This window comes from Erinaceus europaeus, chromosome 2 (genome assembly GCF_950295315.1).
Source record: "Erinaceus europaeus chromosome 2, mEriEur2.1, whole genome shotgun sequence".
Lineage (NCBI taxonomy): Eukaryota > Metazoa > Chordata > Mammalia > Eulipotyphla > Erinaceidae > Erinaceus > Erinaceus europaeus.
The window spans coordinates 15,210,140-15,229,652 of NC_080163.1; the positions used below are offsets into that span (position 1 = coordinate 15,210,140).

The 19,513-nt window shown below is 44.0% G+C and overlaps 1 protein-coding gene across 3 annotated transcripts in view; it reads right to left on the reverse strand.

Annotated features, from left to right (window-relative positions):
* Positions 1 to 19,513, reverse strand: part of PDE5A (phosphodiesterase 5A) — a 177,736-nt gene that overhangs the window by 19,008 nt on the left and 139,215 nt on the right. For all 3 annotated transcript variants that reach the window (XM_007521960.3, XM_060177152.1, XM_016187617.2), the window contains exons 13-15: positions 12,072 to 12,197; positions 8,452 to 8,546; positions 209 to 296 (exon numbers count right to left, since the gene is read on the reverse strand). In XM_007521960.3, coding sequence (XP_007522022.2) covers positions 209 to 296; positions 8,452 to 8,546; positions 12,072 to 12,197 — 309 coding nt within the window. The remainder of the gene's footprint in view (positions 1 to 208; positions 297 to 8,451; positions 8,547 to 12,071; positions 12,198 to 19,513) is intronic.

A 19,513-nucleotide genomic window follows, 5' to 3' on the forward strand; every position in this document is an offset into this window, starting at 1 on the left:
TGCCCAGCGGCATTTCCACAGGCCCGGTGGTCTGGAGGCGCCGGGCTGTGGAGATCCCTGATGTTTTAGCTTTTGCCTTCCTTACCGAAAAAGGACTAAAGCCGGCTCAAGAATTTATGATACTGGGAACAGATCCAAAACTTACAAATACAACTTGAATTTAGCAAGCTCTCTTTTCACATTCCCCAGGCATAAATTAGGTGCCTACCTGGCTATTAAGGATCATCAGGCACTGGTCGAAGTGGTGATGTTCCATGATTGAGTGGCAGTAGAGCTGAGCGAGTGGGTGTTCGCTTCTGGAAAAAAAGATTTTGTTGTTGTTGTTGTAGAAGAAAGTAAAGAGAGTGGATTTATTCTCAATGGGTTAACTGAAACAGAAATGACTTCATGAAATCCATTAGATTGGCCAAGAAAGTATGAAGTCATCTCTGTAAAAAACCCAGATACCACTGTCACCACTGTTGATTCAAAGGCTGAACAATGTCACGGGTTGTAATAACAATTGAAATGGCAGGAGGGGGAGTCGGGCGGGAACACAGTGGGTTAAGCACACATGGCAGAGTGCAAAGACTGGTGGTGGGTGTAAGGATCTCGGTTTGAGCCTCCGGCTCCCCACCTGCAGGGGAGTCGCTTCACAGGCGGTGAAGCAGGTCTGCAGGTGTCTGTCTTTCTCTCCCCTTCTCTGTCTTCCCCTCCTCTCCACTTCTCTCTGTCCTATGCAACAACAAAGACATCAATAACAACAATAATAACTACAACAATAAAACAACAAGGGCAACGAAGAGAGAATAAATAAATAAATAAATATTAAAAAATTGCAGCCGGAAAATAACCTACCTGGTAGACATGCCTTGCTGGGGGTGGTCCTGGATTTGAGTCCCCACACCACATGGGAGCCCCCTGGATGGTACAGTAGTGCTATGGTGTCTCCCCTCCCCTCAACCCCCCAAAAAAATCATAATTAAAAAAAACTGTCCAGAAGGGGTCTGAGGCATGATATCATCCATGCCTGAACCCCTGGGGTTCATCCCTTCTAGCAATGGGTAACAAACAGGCAGGAGGAAAAAGGAGTAGTTTCTGTAGACATAAAAATATGTGTGAAGTTGTTATACCAATATTACTTCTCCACTTCAGAATTGCAGTTAATGATAATCAGACAAATTTGCATGCTAGCCTTTCCTCTGAGACGAATCTACTTGTGCGCCACATGTGAGAATGACTGAGAGGAGAGTTGAAAGAGGTCTGTGTATATGAGTGATGCCAGAATGCTGGGGCCAAGTAGTGGCACAACGGGTCAAGTGCACGTTACTATGCACAAGGACCTAAGTTCAAGCCCCCAGTCCCCACCTGCAGGGGGGAAAGCTTCATAAGTACTGAAGCAGTGCTGCAGGTGTCTCTCTTCCATTCCATTCTCAATTTCTCCCTGCCTGGTCATATAAATAATCAAGACTGAAAAAGCAGATGAGGGGTGGGCAGTCAGGGCAGAATCTTCTGAGGAAAGGGAAGACTTAGCTAAGTCAGAACAAGTTCCCCACTTGGGATCCCGGGCGGTGCCTTAGCGCAGGATGTGCTGGGGACTCTCTGGAGTGAACCTGAGGGGGAACGGAGAGACCTAAGGCAGACGCGAGGGGTTATTACACACAAGTTCTATGGTGTAGGCCTTTACCTCCTGCTCCTCGTGACCCTTCCCACGTGAATGAGAGAACAGTTGATACCATTTCTCCTTTTGAAGAAAAACACAATGTTCCTAAAAGTCTGTGTTCTGTCCTATAAATTTGAAGAGGTTTGTGAATTGTAGTGCACCGGACAACTGAAAGATAGGCTAACTGATTTATTTCCTTTTTTTAAAAATATTTATTCCCTTTTGTTGCCCTTGTTGTTTTATTGTTATAGTTATTATTGATGCCGTCGTTGTTGGATAGGACAGAGAGAAAATGGAGAGAGGAGGGGAAGACAGATGGGGGAAGAGAAAGATAGACACCTGCAAACCTGCTTCACTGCTTGTGAAATGAGCCCCCCCCCACCGCAGGTAGGGAGCTGGGGGCTTGAACCAGGATCCTTATACTTTGCACCATGTGTGCTTAACCCAGTGAGCTACTGCCAGACTCTCACTGATTTATCACTGCATGAAACACTTACTTTGCATATGATTTGTTAAAGAAGTTACAACTGAGAACACATAAGAGAAATGTTTGCAGGGGAGGAAAGAAAAAATCAAGAAATTTAAATGCAAAGAAAGACCAGTCCGACAGGGCCAGCAAAACAGCTCACTTGGATAGTGCACTGCTTGGCCTTGTGTGTGATAGAGGCTTGAGCCCGCCCCTCACCCATGGCACTAAAGAAAGCTTTGGTGCTGTTCCCCCGCCCCATCTTTATCAGAGAAAGCTTGGTGTGGTGACACCCTCAAAACAAAAGACAAACAAAAGCCACAGTACAATGAAGAGAGAGACAAGAAAACAGCCAATCTCAAATATCCCCATCAATCAGTGGCAATTCCTACAGATTGCCAGAGTCCCACTCCAGTACATGCCGGGTGTGGGATCAAACCAGAAATGTCAGCGATGCAGGTGTGATGCTCTGCTGGTTAGACTACATTTCCTGACTGTGAAAGTATTCGCAGAATAATCAGTCTTATTCTACCAGGTGGTATATGGATCCTTCTGTGATGAGTGAGCCTCTTGAGTCTAGTCACGTTTGTTTTCCCTCATGTTGTTGTCACTTACTGAGTGACGATAACAAACACGTCAGGCCATGTACTAAGTAGCCAAGACTTCACTTTCACAGCAATCCTTCAGGGAGTGTCAGGAAAATGTGAGGAGCCTCACAAAGCATTAAGCCAGCTCCCCCTACTCCACCCTACATTCCTGATACTATGGCCTATCTACATAATCATTGTTTTACCTGAAAGATCCCCACCCATTCCATTCCTTTGATCTATCTTCTTTCTGCCCTCAAGACCCTCCCTGCCTGCAGGATAGTATTAATCCTACCAGTTAAAACCCTCGCAACAGTTGCTAAGGAAGTTCCTACCTTTCCAGTCCCATTTTGCCTTTCTCTGCCCCTTTCCTAGCCATTTCCGTTTCTGACTTGCCACTTCCGGGTCTGTCTTTTAAAAGCCTTGGCTCTCTGATCAGTAAAGAGATTGCATTGTTTTGCCACCACGTGCTTGGTTCCTGAGTCATCTTCCTCGGGTAGCTGAGTGAGTAGCAGCCCAGGCTGGCTCCGGTCGAGTTCTCTCCAACCCAGAGAGCATGTGCCTGGGAAGAGGCACCCCCGCACTAGCCCGGCAAGGGAGCGCCGACTCTGCCCCCACCCCCACACATTGAGATTTTCAGTCCTGCTTCCCACTCCAGGCACTGGCTCACAGGGCAGCTCTTAAGGCAGAAGGCCTTGGCCCACCCTGAGCACCACTAAACTACATTCTGCGGCCTGTGCTCAGTCCCACCTGGGGCTGACTCTGCTCAGGAGCAGTTAGGACCAATGGAGTCACCTGTCATTGTGTGTGTTCTCCCTCCTTTCCCACCCTGGCATCCCACTCAGGGTCACAGATGCTTCTGGGTTGGGGGTGGGGGTCTATGAGGGAACAGGCTGAGAGCTCTCTAAAACTGGCAAAACTGTTTGTCCTTAAAACTCTAAGGGGGCCGGGCAGTAGCATAGCAGGTTAAGTGCACATGGCGCAAAACCAGGGGCCTGCGTAAGGATCCCGGTTCGAGCCCCCAGCTCCCCACCTGCAGGGGGGGTCACTTTGGTGAACATTCTGTCCATATCCTCTCCCCACTTTTTGGTGTATTACACCAAAGGAAAGGACTCTGGGGGAAAAGAAGGCAGGGAGAGGGCTTGGGGCTTGGGGGATTTGGAGTCCTAGAGTCCTGACTTGGGGGTGAGAGTGTTTTGTAAATGTCATGGTGAGAGGTATCCACAAGGACTGTCATCATTAGCAATGCCCCCATCCACCCCCCTATAAAAGGATACAAAATAAAGAACTAAATACAAATTTTAACTGCCCTGTTAACAGGAATGTGTTACATACTTCTCTGGGCCTCTGCACAGCAAACTTGGGTGTGCTAGTAACTGCTCACTACCCATCAGTGACATAAATGAAAATTAATGTCGGGAGTCGACGGTAGCGCGGGTTAAGCGCACGTGGCGCCAAGCACAAGGACCGGTGGCGTATGGACCCCAGTTCAAGCCCCCGGTTCCCCATCTACAGGGGAGTCACTTCACAGGCGGTAAAGTAGGTCTGCAGGTGTCTTTCTCTCTCCCTGTCTGTCTTCCCCTCCTCTCTCCATTTCTCTCTGTCCTATCTATCAAGGATGACATCAATCACAACAGCAATAATAACTACAATAATAAAACAACAAGGGCAACAAAAAAGAAAATAAATATTTTTTAAAAATAAAGTGTTAAAAAAAAACAAGAAATTTAATTTCACTCTGAGTTTATAAAGCTTTCACTTCAATTCTAAGCCAGTAACTGCATCTACAATAGACACCCTTACGGTGCAGCAATTTCCCCAGGGGGCTTAAAGGGTTACCACTGTGCTTTCTCTAGAGGATGACTGTGCTGTAGCCATATTGTCTCTACTTCAGCCTGGTTTTTGTTTTTTGTTGTTTTTTTTTAAACTGCCATTGGGAACCTCTGTGTAACCTCTCTTTCCTTCCTCCCCCCTCTCCCCATGTGGGAGGAGCAAGTGCAGGCCACCCACTCCCCACTTCACAGGCAGGTTGGCAATGCTCCTCAGAAAGGCAATCGCAGTGACTGACCAACAAAGCACAGACTCAAATAATGAATCAAAACACAGTTTCCGACCCCGGGGCTATCTTATACTCTGCGTGTTCTGAGGAGATGCTTGAGAAGGAATGATGGCATTTTGGCTTCTTTCTCTTTTTGATGTTTTTCTTCCTTACGTGTCTCTGTAGAGTGTTTTGGTTTTCTTTATCTAGTGCTTGGATATCTGATGAAGTCTGGACACTGTGCACCTTTTTTTAAGTTTTTTTTTTTTTTAACACAAGTCAGCCCTTTCTATGGGAATGTTTATGGTACACACATTCTCTCCAGAGTTGACTGCTTAAGCAGATCTGACTTGAATTATACCCCCATTTAGCACCAATGAAAGGAGGAAAGGGAAACAAAAAAGAAAAGAAAAGAGAAGAAAAAGGAAGGAAGGAAGAAATATCTCTCCGGAAAATTCTTGGTTCCTTCTCGAATCCACAGGGAGGCAGAAAGAAAATTAAAGAAAAAAAGCTTCTGAAACTTTTTTTTTTAAAGTTATTATTATTTGATCTAAGCCTGCTCTATAGTGTGTGTGAAAGCAAGATTCTGTGGTCTAAGGCTTTTTCCCAGGACATTCAAAAGAGAGGATGACGTGTCTCCAGATGTTCTCTGTGGTAATTATTTTTAAATCAACAAAGGAAAAAAATAGCTGAGTAGTTTTTTTTGTTTTTTTTTTTCACTTGAAAGCAGGGAGTGTGGCGCATGAGAGCTATCTGTCTGTGCTCTCACAATCCCTAAGCTGGGGTAAATCTGTTCAGTTCTGAGGTGTGGAGGGAACAAAGCACCCACCCGAGGTTCTGAGCTGCAGGCCCCGGATTCACCCTGCACTATAAATCTTTTCATGTCCTCGGTCCCTTTCATAATTACTCCCGTGCTGACGTGAGGCCAGGGATGACAACTTCATGCCAACACACAGAGGACGAGAGTCTCAATAGGAAGCAGCCAGTCTGACACTTGGATAACGGAGCCTGTTATCTTTTCCCGTTAAAGGTCAGCAGAGGACATACTTGCTTCACTGCTACACTTCTTTTTACATGGGGTTTTTCTACTTATTTAGATAACAGGAATGTGATTGGAGAGCTGTCCGGAATTCCCCACAGGATGTTAGACATCTGGAGTTTCCTTATAAGATCTACCCCTTTAAGTCAGATCACTTAGAAGCTATAGAAATGTTCTAGGGTTAAGAGTTTTGCCATCACAATGCAGATTTTTCAACCAGACCGCTGCAGGAAAATAAAAATATCAAAGTGCCTTAAAACGCTGATGAAAAGTGATGTCACTTTTCACCATCTCATTTGTCACAGCCAATATCCCTTAGTGTTTTTTTTTTTTTGCCTCCTGGGTTATTGCTGGGGCTTGGTGCCTGCACCATGAATCCAATGCTGCTGGAGGCTATTTTTTTTTCCCCTTTTGTTACCCTGGTTGTTTCATCCTTGTTGTAGTTATTATTATCATTTTTATTGCTGCCATTGTTGTTGGATAGGGCAGAAAAAAAATGGAGAGAGGAGGGGAAGACAGAGAGGGGGAGAGAAAGACAGACACCTACAGACCTGCTTCACCGCCTGTGAAGGGACTCCATAGCAGGTGGGGAGCCGGGGTTCAAACCAGGATTCTTACACCGGTCCTTGTGCTTTGTGCCATGTGTGCCTAACCCACTGTGCTACCACCCGACTCCCTAAGTGTGGTTTCTATAAAGCCTGAAATCATTGTCTGGAGATGATCTTACTGTTGCGATGGGTCAAAAAGTAGGCTCTGAAGTACCCGAGGACTACCGCAAGTAACCATTGCTAGGCTTGACTTAGCACCGAAATACGTACCACACATTCTAGCTGGTGTTGATGTAGGTTACCTTTTTACTTCATTTTCTTTTTTATTTATCCGAGAGAATGAAAGCATTGCTATGGCATGGATGATGCTGGGGATTGAACCTGGTACCCCATGCTTGCAAGTCTCTCACTCTACCACTGGGTCACCTACATGGCTAAAATGTGTTGTCTTTTGGTGAGCTGAGGCCACATACGTGTGTGATTTTACTACTCCTAGGCTGCTTTATAGGAGAGAGGAAGAGAGAGGTAAGAGAGGAGAGAAAGAGGAAGAAAGAGATATGTTTTTCACAGCACTGAGTTGCTTCTAGCGGCATGGCATTTCACGTGCTTCCGGGGCTCAAACCTGGTGCATGCCAAGACAGGTGCCCTATGCAATGATTTTCCCCTTTAGTCTGTGTATTGTCTCTTAAGACTTGCACCAACCCGATGAAGGCATACTATTTACCTCTATTTCACAGATGGGCAAATGGAAGTACACGGGCATGAACTACCTGACCCAAGTCATACACGCGGAGCTACATGGCACAGGGAGGATTTGAACCCTCACCAAGGTGTCACAGCACTGCAGACCACCCTGAGACTAGAGTCTCTTTGTTCTGAGCACTCAGCACCTAGAAGCAACCTAAGCATCTTCAAATGTTATGTTTTCCACTCCAGGGTGAAATTCCACCTTTTTCTGTACCAGTCTTAACAGTGTTCTGATGATGCTCATATGCTGAGTGTATTAAGGGCGAAACTCTTGGTGACTGAAATAAGATACCCAAGACAAATATTTTTTGAACTTCAGTCTGGAAACCTGACCGACAAAATGCCAAACTTCTGTCATTTTTTCTCCCATTTACTATAACTAAAGCCAGAGTGCATTATAAGGCCTTCCCCCGATGGGAATGTTATATACCATCAAACTGCAATAGTTCTTACCTGAAAAAAAGACAGCCTGCAATTTAGCAGTACCCTTTCTCATCCTGCTAGGGAAGGTCTAAGAATCAACTTTATTATACTAGTTATTATTACTATGATTATCATTTTTTATCAGAGCACTACTCAGCTCTGACTTATGTTGGGGTAGGGGATGGAACCTGGGAGCTTGGAGCCTCAGGCATGGGAGTCTGTTTGCATAACCTTTATGCTATCTCCTGGCCCAATACTGTTTTTGTTTTTTTTTCCCTTTTTTTCTGTTTTGTACTGATATTTACATTTTTTGATTTTATTATTAATTTAATATTGCTTTACAGAATTTCAAGATAAGAGGGGTACAACTCCACATTGTTCCTACCACCAGAATTCTCAGTCCCCAATCCCTCCATTGGAAGCTACAGCAGTTCTCCTAAGACTGCAGATATGGGTCAACTATTATTTCTACAACTATGTCTATATTTGTATATTTGCCCTATTTTTTTGGGGGGGGGGTCTCCCATCTTTTCTTCCCTTCTAAGTCACGCATACACTTCTTATTATGCCCAAATAGCCTTTCCTTTTCCTCCTCTCTCTCCAGTTCCTGATGGATTTGGAGTTCAGAGCATTTTGGTTACCTCTCCACTATCATTTCTCCCCCTCTGGAAATACAGATCAAAATTATTTTTAGGGTGCAGAAGGTGGGAGTTCTGGCTTCTGTAATTGCTTCTCTGCTAGACATCGCTCTATATTATTTCATTTACTTGATAGGACAGAGAACAACTGAGAGGGGATGGGGGAGAAAGGGAGAGAGATAGATACTAGCAGCCCTGCTTCACCACCTGTGAAGCTTCACCTCCTGCATGTGGGGACTAGGGGCTTGAACCCAAGTCCTTGCACATGGTAGTATGTGTGCTGAGGCAGGTGCGCCACTGCCTGGCCCCTGAAGACGCCTTACCGCTGTATGTAGGAGTTGTTCAGCCCGCGGTGATCCAGGTCATGGCTCAGTGTGGCTATCAGCAATGCCAAGATCTCCAGGTCAGACAGCTTGTTCTGTGTGACCCCCAAATGTCATGTGGAAGAAAGAGAAAAGACAGTTTGGTAAAGGGCACTCAACGGTCTCTTTCCAGCACTCCTGTGTTGTTTTTCTTGGCGCTCACCGTATGTGCTTCTTCACAGTCACCAAGGACTCCTGGGTCAGTTTTATCTGCAGGGATCAGCTAGACTGTAGTTCAGTCAACATGTCAACAGGAAATGTGGGAATGTTCCAAGCAATAATTTGTTCTCTTCTATCAAGAGTAAACAGAATTCTTCATGATCTCCCTGTAGGTGCCTAACGTAAAGCAGCTTCAAGGAGCTCTTCTCTTTGGCTCGGTTCCCTGTAGATTTGGCTGCCCCTGCTTCCTGCTATTGGCTGCTTTTTTCCTCACAAAGCACAGGTATTAATGATAAAACAATAGAAAACAGATGGTTGGGAGAGAAATTTTGCCTTTAAAATGTTGTATGAGTTCCACCTGGTCAAAACGTGGACTGGGTGTGGTGTGTCACACCAAAGCAAAGGACTCTGGGGAAGGAGAAATAGAGGCGGGATGAAGGGACATGGGGTTCCTGTCGTGTCACGCATCAAGGGGAGATGAGAGGCTGTGCCTATGTTAAAAACTGTGCTGCAAACCCAGTAAGATTAAAAATAAATCAAATGGGAGTCAGGCGGTAGCACAGTGGGTTAAGTGCACGTGGTGCAAAGCGCGAGGACCCGCGTAAGGATCCCGGTTCGAGCCCCTGGCTTCCCACCTGCAAGGCAGTCAGGTGGTGAAGCAGGTCTGCAGGTGTCTATCTTTCTCTCCCCTTCTCTGTCTCCCCCTCCTCTCTCCATTTCTCCCTGTCCTATCCAACAACGATGACATCAATAACAACAACAATAATAAACAACAAGCACAACAAAAGAGAAAATAAATAATGTAAAAAAAATAAATCAAATAAAATGTTGTATGACAAATGCGTAATGTTCTTTCTTTCTTTCTCTCTTTACTTTTTTTCCTTCTTTCTTCCTTTTTTTGACCAGTGCACTGCTCAGCACTGGCTTACGGTGGTGCAGGGGATTGAACCTGGGACTTTGGAGCCTCAGGTATGAGAGTCTCTTTGCCTAACCATTATGCTATCTACCCTTCACCCTGTTATTAGTTATTTATTACCTGCCTTTGAACTATTTATATAGCCATTTTCCTTCATAGGAAGAAAAGCCAACTTAAATAACTGTAAACTCTATTCTGCTGGAATTCTCAGCATTCTAAACTGTGTGTCTATAATACAGACAGAAATAATTGTTTTGTTTTTTCACACACACACACACACACAATGCTAGGACTGTCTTTAGTGGTACACTATTCTGACCTCCTGATATTTTAAAACAAGTTCAATGGGATTCTTTTAATTATTTTTCATTGATTTTTTATTATTGGACAGAGACAGAGAGAAGTTGAGTAGGAGAGGGGAGATAGAGAGGAAGAGAGACAGAGAGACACCTGCAGCTGCGCTTCACCACTCTTGAAGCTTTCCTCTTGCAAGTGGGGACCAGAGGTTTGAACCTGAGTCCTTGTGCACTGTAATCTATGCGCTTAACCAGGTTTGCCACCACCTGGATCCCTCCTGATTCTTTCTACATGTTTATTAGGGCTGGAAAATACTACAGTGGTACTTTTTGATTAGCAATGACTTCTTTTAGATCTTTCCAGATTAAAAAACAACAACAACAACAAACATACACTCTATGAAAGTAGAGACAGAATAATAGTCTCAACAACTGGTATTTTTATAAGGGCCTGGAAAAATCTGAATTAAAAACACAAGGTAGATGTCTGGAATCATTTACCTAGAATAAGTGGTCACTTGGCACAGAAGCAACAGTAAGGATAGAATTCTGGATAACATCTGGCCTGTTGGGCTGATGAGACAGTTCACCTGCTTTGCCATGGGTGTGATGGAGGTCGGAGACACTAGTCCCGAAAGCACTGGAGGAAGCTTAGGTATTGTGATGTCTCTGCCTCTCTCTTTCTATCTGAAACACTTGGCCCAGAGCAGAGAAGTCCTAGTGATGACATATATACATAAATGAATAAGAAGAAAAGAAAATCTGGTCTAGTGGGAAATGCATGACTTGAATACTTTCTTTACCCATTTCCCCAGTGCATAGGAACTCCGGACTCTTTCCATGATATAGCATCTATAAGGTTCACTGTGTGTGAGAGAACCCCAGGCGTATCCATGAAGCCGAACCCAGGGCACGAATGGCTTCAGGAGAACTCCTACTATGGAGCAGGTAGAATGCAACAAAATTATTAATGCTTTTAAATTTAAAAAATATATATCTTTATTTATTAGATAGAGACAGAAATCGAGAGGGAAGGGGAAGATAGAGAGGGAGAGACAGACACCTGCAGTTCTGCTTCACCACTTGCAAAGCTTTCCCCCCATAGGTGGGGACCGAGGACTTGAACTTGGGTCCTTGCACATTATAACATATGCACTCAGCCACGTGCACCACCACCCAGTCCCCCTGATGATTTTTCTTATACTGTGGAGTTTTCCTCTAAAGTAAGCATCTATTTTCTTTGCTCTAAGACCAAGTTCAACATGCAGTCTTTTTACAGTTCTTGTAGGGGTGGCAAAATACAGTTCATTTGGGCGGTGTGCATGGCTTTTTGGGCAAGTGCATGGCTGAGGTTTGAGACCACACACCCCCATCCACCCCCGCTGCATCTGGGAAAGTTTTCATTGTTAAGGTGACAATCCCTCCCAACCCTCCCAACAATCTTTCAGCCTGTCTCTCTTTTATGTAAGAAAAAGGTTGGCCTAGCAGTCCATTTATTTTGTATTCATACTTGCTTGGGCATGCCTGTCTAATATATTTAAATAAAGTTGAAAGTTTTCCATTAAAAAAAAATGTTGGTCTAGAGTAGTGAAGTTCCCAGCAAAGGCAATACATGTCTTAAAATACATATTTTTAAATTTTTATTTATTTATTTTCTTATTAGAGGCAGAAAATGAGAAAGGAGAGGGGGAAGAGAGAGACAGAGAGACACCTGCAGTCCTGTTTAATCCCTTGTGAAGCTTTCCTCCTGCAGCTGGGAGGGCCAGGGGCTTGAACCTGGATCCTTGCACTGTAATATGTGTTCTTCACCAGGTGTGACACCATGTGGCCCCTTAAAATATTTTTTAATATGTAAAATATAGCTGAAAGAAAACAACCAACCAAGTATTTGCCAAACAACATTCCTTAGTTAAGAGTAGACCACTTATTTTGTAAGTGGCAATAAATATTATCTTCAATAGTGCGTATTAAAAAATCAAACACTTGAAAGTATATAGGCAAATACACTGAAATGGACTAGGGAGACAGAATAATAGTTCTCCAAGACTTTCATGCCTGAGATTCTGAGGCCCCAGGTTCAGTCCCTGGCATTGGCAAAAACCAGAGCTGAGCAGTGTTTCTGGTGTGTGTCTTGCTGTCTCTCTCCTTCTTTCTCATTAAATGAATGTAACATTTTACTAGTAGAATTTATACATGGCTCTAAGTAGTACCTGGATTTTGCCCGCTTTCAGGGCCGCAAACATGCACTGAGCTGTGTTGAAGGCATGTCTCCAATTGTGATAGGCAACGTTCTTCCGGTAATTCTTCTTAACACTTAAAATCCACCTGCAAAGAACCTTTGGAAAATAAGGCATTAGTAGTGACAACAGTAACTGCTGAAGGTAACCACTCCTTTACCTTATCCGAGGCACTGGACCAACAACCATTCACCGTGAATTCTTTTGACTTTGAGGGAAGCACTGATATTTTCCAGGTTAGGATGTACAAAGAGGAAACTCGTCCAGGAAACGCATGCCCCAAAGGGCCAGGTCAAAAATGCAAATTCCAGTCGCCTGACTCCAGAGCCCGCCATGTTAACCACCTTACTACCAGAAATCCATGTGTGATGTCGGGTATTAAGCCAGCTCCCCCTGCTCCACCCTGCATTGCTGATACTATGGCCTATTGACATAATCAGTTTTGCCTGAAAGATCCCCACCCATTCCATTCCTTTGATCTATCTTCTTTCTACCTCAAGACCCGCCCTGCCTGTAGGGTAACATTAATCCCGCCAGTTAAAACCCTCGCAACAGTTGCTAAGGAAGTTTCTACCTTCCCAGCCCACTTTTGCCTTTCTCCACCCCCTATCCTAGCCATTTCTGTTTCTGACTTCCCACTTCCGGTTCTATCCTATAAAAAGCATTGTCTCTCTGATCAAGAAAGACTTTTGCATTACCACTCCGCCACGAGTTCAAGACTCAGCTGAATGAGTAGCAGCCCAGGTTGAGTCCGGTCGAGTTCTCTCCAACCCAGAGAGCACGTGCCCGGGGAAGAGGCTCCCGCATGCTAGCCCGGCAGTGTGAAGCAAGACCAGCTCAGAAAGGTATTTTCGGCAATTGGCGGGGTACTGACTAGTGTGTAAAAAGGCATTGTGTCCGTGTGTCATCCATCTGGAGAATCAAAATATGAGTGCACTCCCTCCCAGAGGCCATACAGCCAACCATTTTCAAGCCCGCCCAACTCCATTCTCTGTCAGTGCTGGGGTGAGGGAGGGGGTCTAGCACCTGTGCAAAAACAGACTGGAACTGCTGCAAGCCCCAACCTCTCCCTCTTAATTTTTATTTGTATATTTATTTACTTAATGTATTATTATCGCCTCCAGGGTTATCGCTGGGGCTCAGTGCCTGTACTACAAAATCTACTGCTCCTGGTGGCCATTTTGTTTTCCATTTTATTGGATAAGGACAGAGAGAAATTGAAGGGGAGGGGGGTAAAGAGGAGACAGAGAGGGAGGAAAAGAGATAGCTGCAGACCTGTTTCACTGCTTGTGAAACGTCACCCTACAGGTGGGGAGATGTGGGCCTGAACCTAGATCTTTGAGCGGGTCCTTGTACTTAGTACTATGTGTGTCTAACGGGGTGCAACACTGCGACCCTCCATTTATTTATTTATTTATTTACTTATTTTATTGTAGTTATTATTGTTGTTATTGATGTTGTTGTTGTTAAGATAGGACAGAGAGAAATGGAGAGAGGAGGAGAAGACAGAGAGGGGGAGAGAAAAACAGATACCTGCAGACCTGCTTCACCGTTTCTGAAGCGACTCCCCTGCAGGTGGGGAGCCGGGGGCTTGAACCAGGATCCTTACGGTGGTCCTTGCGCTTCATGCCACCTGCATTTAACCAGCTGTGCTACCGCCGGACTCCCATTTAATAATTGTTTTCATTACTCCCATCACCAAAGGTCTGTGTCCTCATCCCTGCCCCTCACAAGGATCTCTGATCACAGAGAGTTCAAATGTCCTCCAGGTGAGTCACTGCATTTTGTAGATAACCACTTGCATTCTCCCCCAGTTTTAGATGTAGGCTGACATTTTGTTTTTTCACCTCTGTAAACTCAATTCTCTGTAGTCTGCAGATGGGTGAACCCATCCTGCAGTTGTCCTTCCCCTCACTTGCTTCAATCTTTTTTTTTTTTTATTGCTGATATGTCCCATTAACTGTTTTTATCCAGTCGTCTATCAAAGGACACTTTGGTTATTTCCAAGTTTTTGCTATTGTGAATAACGCAAGACCCAATCTCCATCCCTTCTAGAGGAAGACCAAGTCTTCATGGGCGTCACTTGCCTGGCTACCAAAAAGTAATAATAAAAAAAAAAAACGATAAGTGCAAAATAAAAAGCCCTGGGTATGTATATATATATATATATATATATATATATATATATATATATATATATACTTTAATATTTTTTAAAGTTTTTATTTATTTATTTGGTTTTGGATAGAGAGAGAAATTGAGAGAGAAGGGGGAGATAGAGAGGAAGAGAAGAAGAGAGACACCTGCAGACCTGCTTCACCACCTGTGAAGTGACCTCCCTGCAAGTGGGGAGCTGGGGGCTCGAACCGGGATCCTCACCAGTCCTTGCGCTTTGCACCACATGCACTTAACCTGCAGCGCTACCGCCTGGCTCCTGGATATATATTAAACCCAAACAAACAACAACAACCAAAACACATAATCATGTTAAGATGGCAGTGGGGGTGGGAGAAGGGTAGACTTAAAAAAAAAAAAAAAAACAGCTCACAAGCTGGGTTAAATTCAACTTCTGTGTGGTGCAGTCAAACAAAATCCCCAGGGATTTGTTTGTGTTTGTGCTAGCACTGGGCACTGCCTCTTTTCAATTCCGAATGATTTACTATACTTTGGGGGGGATGTAAAAATAAATCTGTGTTTCTCCCCACATATATCTGGGGTTGCTTCAAACAGATGGCATTGCCCTGGGGAAGAGGAAAAAGTACCAAGGAAAAGAATGTTGTGCAACCATAATCAACACAGTGTGACTGGCTGCAGAAGTAGGCTGGATGGACACAATGTTTCTTCACTGCTGGGAGAAAGTGCTTATAGATTTGGGAGAAATAAAAATAAATGTCTTCTCTTATAGCCTCCTCCCTCCCTTTCCCCCCCAGGCCTTTGGTTACTGTTCTACGACTTTGTCCACAAGGAACTCTGATCACAGAGTCCAAATGTCCCCCAGGTGAGTCACTGCATTTTGCAGAGAATTTCCATGTACCACAAAACGACGTTACCTCCAAGTACCTCCTTTCCTTTCCCTTTCCCTTCCCTTCCCTTCCCTTTCCCTTTCCCTTTCCCTTTCCCTTCCCTTCCCTTTCCCTTTCCCTTCCCTTCCCTTCCCTTCCCTTCCCTTCCCTTCCCTTCCCTTCCCTTTCCCTTTCCCTTTCCCTTTCCCTTTCCTTCCCTTCCCTTTCCCTTTCCCTTTCCCTTTCCCTTTCCCTTCCCCTTCCCCTTCCCTTCCCTTTCCCTTTCCCTTCCCCTTCCCTTCCCTTCCCTTCCCTTCCCCTCTCTTTCCCTCCCCTCCCATCTCCTCTCCTGGAACCCACTGCTCCTGGAAGCCATTTTTTTTCTTTTCTTTTCTTTCTTTCAATTATGGGAGAGAGAGTAGGGCAAGAGATAGGGAGAGAAAGGGAGAGAGACAACTGCAGTATGATTCACCACTAGTGAAGTTTCCCTCCTCAGTTGGGGGTGGGGGTTGGGGAAGGAGGTAGGTTGAACCCAGATCCTGGTTTCAACTTGATTATTTCTGAACAAATTTAGTCAGGTAGATGTGGAATTAAAATTGAGGAAAAATTTAACTATGCTTTAGTATGCTTCAAAACCATACAATGAAGTGTATAATAATAATAATGATAATGATAATAATGGGGGAGTAGATACATAATGGTTATACAAAGAGACTCTCATGACTGAGGCTTCAAAGTCCCAGGTTCAATCTTCCACACACACCACCATAAGCCAGAGCTAATTAATGCTCTGGTTAAAAAAAAAAAAAAGATAGTGGTGATTAAACAATCAAGGACAAACAAGCTGAAAACTGTTCTATGAACATATTTATTTACTAATAATGATCTTGTGATATAATTAAATATTCTTATGGGCCACTAGGGAGACTATTACCCGAAGTGACTCTATGGGCCATAATTTCTGGTGGGTTATTCCATTCTGCTTCTGTTAAATGGGTCTAAAGGAGCTGGTCAGCCCAATCAGTGGAGTGGTTAGAAACTAGACGTAAGTCATTTTGAAATCTGTCATTACGTAGCAGAAAATTATGATCAGATCGTTTGCTGGTGGCTTGGTAAATATACCTAGCAATTCAAATCTGTAAGACAATCCTTGGCTCAGGACTATTCGATTTACACTACTTGTATCACTCTTTGGAGCTTGCTTAGTATACTCAACCAGTCTCCAGCAATTAGGAAGACTTTCTACATCCTCTGTGGTACACTCAAAAAGACATCCTGCCTTCAAGAATTTCAATGGTGGGGGCCAAGCAGTGGCACACCTGGTTCAGTGCACACACTGCAATGCGCAAGGACACAGGTTGAAGCCCCTGGTCTCCACCAGCAGGGGGAAAGCTTCACAAGTGGTGAAACAGGGTTGCAGGTGTTTTCCTGTCTCTTCCCCTCTGTATCTCCCCCTCACCTCTCAATTTCTCTGTCTCTAACTAATAATGAATAAATATTTTTAAAATATTTATTTATTTATTCCCCTTGTTTTATTGTTGTAGTAATTATTGATGCTGTCGTTGGATAGGACAGAGAGAAATGGAGAGAGGAGGGTAAGACAGAGAGGGGGAGAGAAAGATAGACACCTATAGACCTGCTTCACTGCTGGTGAAGCGACTCCCCTGCAGGTGGGGAGCCAGGGGCTCGAACCGGAGTCCTTATGCCGGTCTCTGTGCTTTGCGCCACCTACGCTTAACCCACTGTGCTACCGCCTGATTCCCATAAAAATATTTTTTAAAAAAGGAATTTCAGTCGTGAAAATTACTGAAATGATGTGTCTAGTAGATTACACACATAAATAGAAACATACACACAGACATATGATTATGTAAATTCATCAGAAAAAAAACTCCTATAGTGGAGATCACATGACCAATCCCAATGAACTCCTATAGGGAAGATCACATGACCAATCCCAATGAATAGATTCAGAATCTGAAAAAGTGAGAGATTAGTGGCCCCAGGAAAATGAGAGCCAGTCACATGTACAGCTAGATCCCAAATCCATGATCCACTGTCACCAATTTCTTTATTCATAAAATGGGAACACTAAAAGCCAAAGAGCCTTTCCCGAATCTTCTTGAAATAAGTGCAAAACACTTTAACCCTGAGTTAAAACAGTCTCACTGAGTTTAACCTCAAGAAGAAATGAGATCAAGGCTAATACAGTAGCCACAGATGACATTGTGAATCTCAGCTAGGCCTCTCTCTCTCTCTCTCTCTGTCTCTCTCTCTCTGACTCTCTCTCTCTCTTATTGGAAGGTTAATGGCTTATGGGTACAACTTCTCATCTCACCAAGACAGGTGTCTGCAAAACATTCTTGAAAAAACACTCAAAGTCACTGCTTATCAGAGAAATACAAATAAAGACAGCAATGAGATACATGACTTCACTCCTATGAGAATGTCATATATCAGAAAGGACAGTAACAACAAGTGCTGGAGAGGTTGCAGGGGTAAAGGAAACCTTTTACACCACTGGTGGGAATGTACATTGATCCACCTTCTGTGGAAAGCAATTTGGAGAACTCTCACAGGGTTAGAAAATGGACCCTATGGCTGTGACAATTCCTCTCCTAGGGATCTATCCTAAAGTAACAAACACACACACATCCAGAGAGTTGTGTGGATCAATGTTCACAGCAGCACATTTTGTAAGAGTCCCAACTTGGAAGCCAGCAACCTAAGCATCATTCTTAACAGGGAGGGTTTTGGGGAGCAGGAAGATTTGGAGCTGAAATGTACATCATCCAGACTGTGTTCTGCACCTCAGTACATTCTCATTTATTTATTCACTGGGTTGCTAAACAGTGGAGCCCTTGAAGGTATTTAGATTTCCAGAGACAGCCCAGTGATGGTGCCTCTGGTTAAGTGGTTCTGTGACCATGCACAAGGACCCAGGTTCAACACCCCTGGTCCCCACCTGCAGGAGAAAAACTTCACAAGTGGTGAAGCAGTGCTGCTAGTCTCTCTCTCTTTTTCTCTACCTCCCACCCCTCTCAACTTCTCTTTGTCCTTTCAAATTAAACTAAATTAAAAAAACTTTTCCAGATACAAGGAGATTTTTAGACTGGTCTTCAAGTCCACCCAATGGTCCTTTTCTGTTTTCTCTTATTCTTTGAGGCTGTACACAGCTAGTAACAAACAAAACAGAATCCCCGGATATCTCCAGGCTATTAACAGAAGGTACTGATTTAAGTCGTGCTATTTTCTGAAATGTGAATAGAGTCATCAACAAGGGTTACAATCAGCTTTTATCCTCACCTCATATGGGCAACTGTGCTCCCTGCCAATGGGGCGGGCTTGGCTTCCCCTCAGCCTCCTCTTTATGCCCTCGTTTTGAAAGGCATTCACTCTGTTTGAATTCTTCCCTGTTCTGTTATCCTAACCTCTGCCATCCGATCATGTTACGTCCCTGCTTAAAATTCCTCCATGACTCATCACAGATTTCAGGATAAAATCCAGATTCCTCTGAAGAGCTTGCAAGGCTCTAGGATTTGCTTCTCACCTTCTCAGCTGCTTTTCTGGGGTCACTCTCACCCCTCCACAGTGCCTCTCTCCTTGCTTCCCGTCCTTCCTATTCTGCCTCTGCAGGGGAACCATCTCCCCTCTTCAGCCTGACACCTGATATATGGTCCAGTCCCAAAATATGTCTTATCTGGGGGAGGGGGGGCAGTTGGTAGTGCACCTGGTTAAGCTCACATGTTACAGTGTGCCAGTGTCTCTCTGTCCCTCTCCCTCTCATTATCCTCTCCCCTCTTGATTTCTAGCTGTCTCTATCCAATAAAAGAATAGATAAAAAAATTTTAAAAAGTCTTTTTAAGGCTGGTAATAATAATATTATATATATATCCATCCAACATCCTGGGCATTTGATTTTCCTTCAGAATATACCCTGGGTATATTCTGTTTTTTTTTTTTTTTTTTTAATGATCAGCTCTGGCTTATGGTAGTGCAGAGGATTGAACCTGGGACGCTGGGGCCTCAGACATGAGAGTTTCTTTGCATAACCATTATGCTATCTACTCCTGCCCAGTATATTCTGGACTTCCTGGTATAATATATCCTATTTATCCCATCTTCCTATATGACAATGTTAAGGGAATTTCCTGGGTGCGAATAGGCCAATCTCACTTTCCCATCTTTATTTACATGCATGTGCCCTTCAATCTTCCATGCAGAGAATTTGATTCATTCATATAAATGATCTTTTTTAAAAAATATTTATTTATTTATTCCCTTTTTGTTTCCCTTGTTGTTTTATTGTTGTAGTTATCATTGTTGTCTGTCTTCATTGTTGGATAGAACAGAGAGAAATGGAGAGAGGAGGGGAAGACAGAGAGGAGGAGAGAAAGATAGACACCTGCTGAC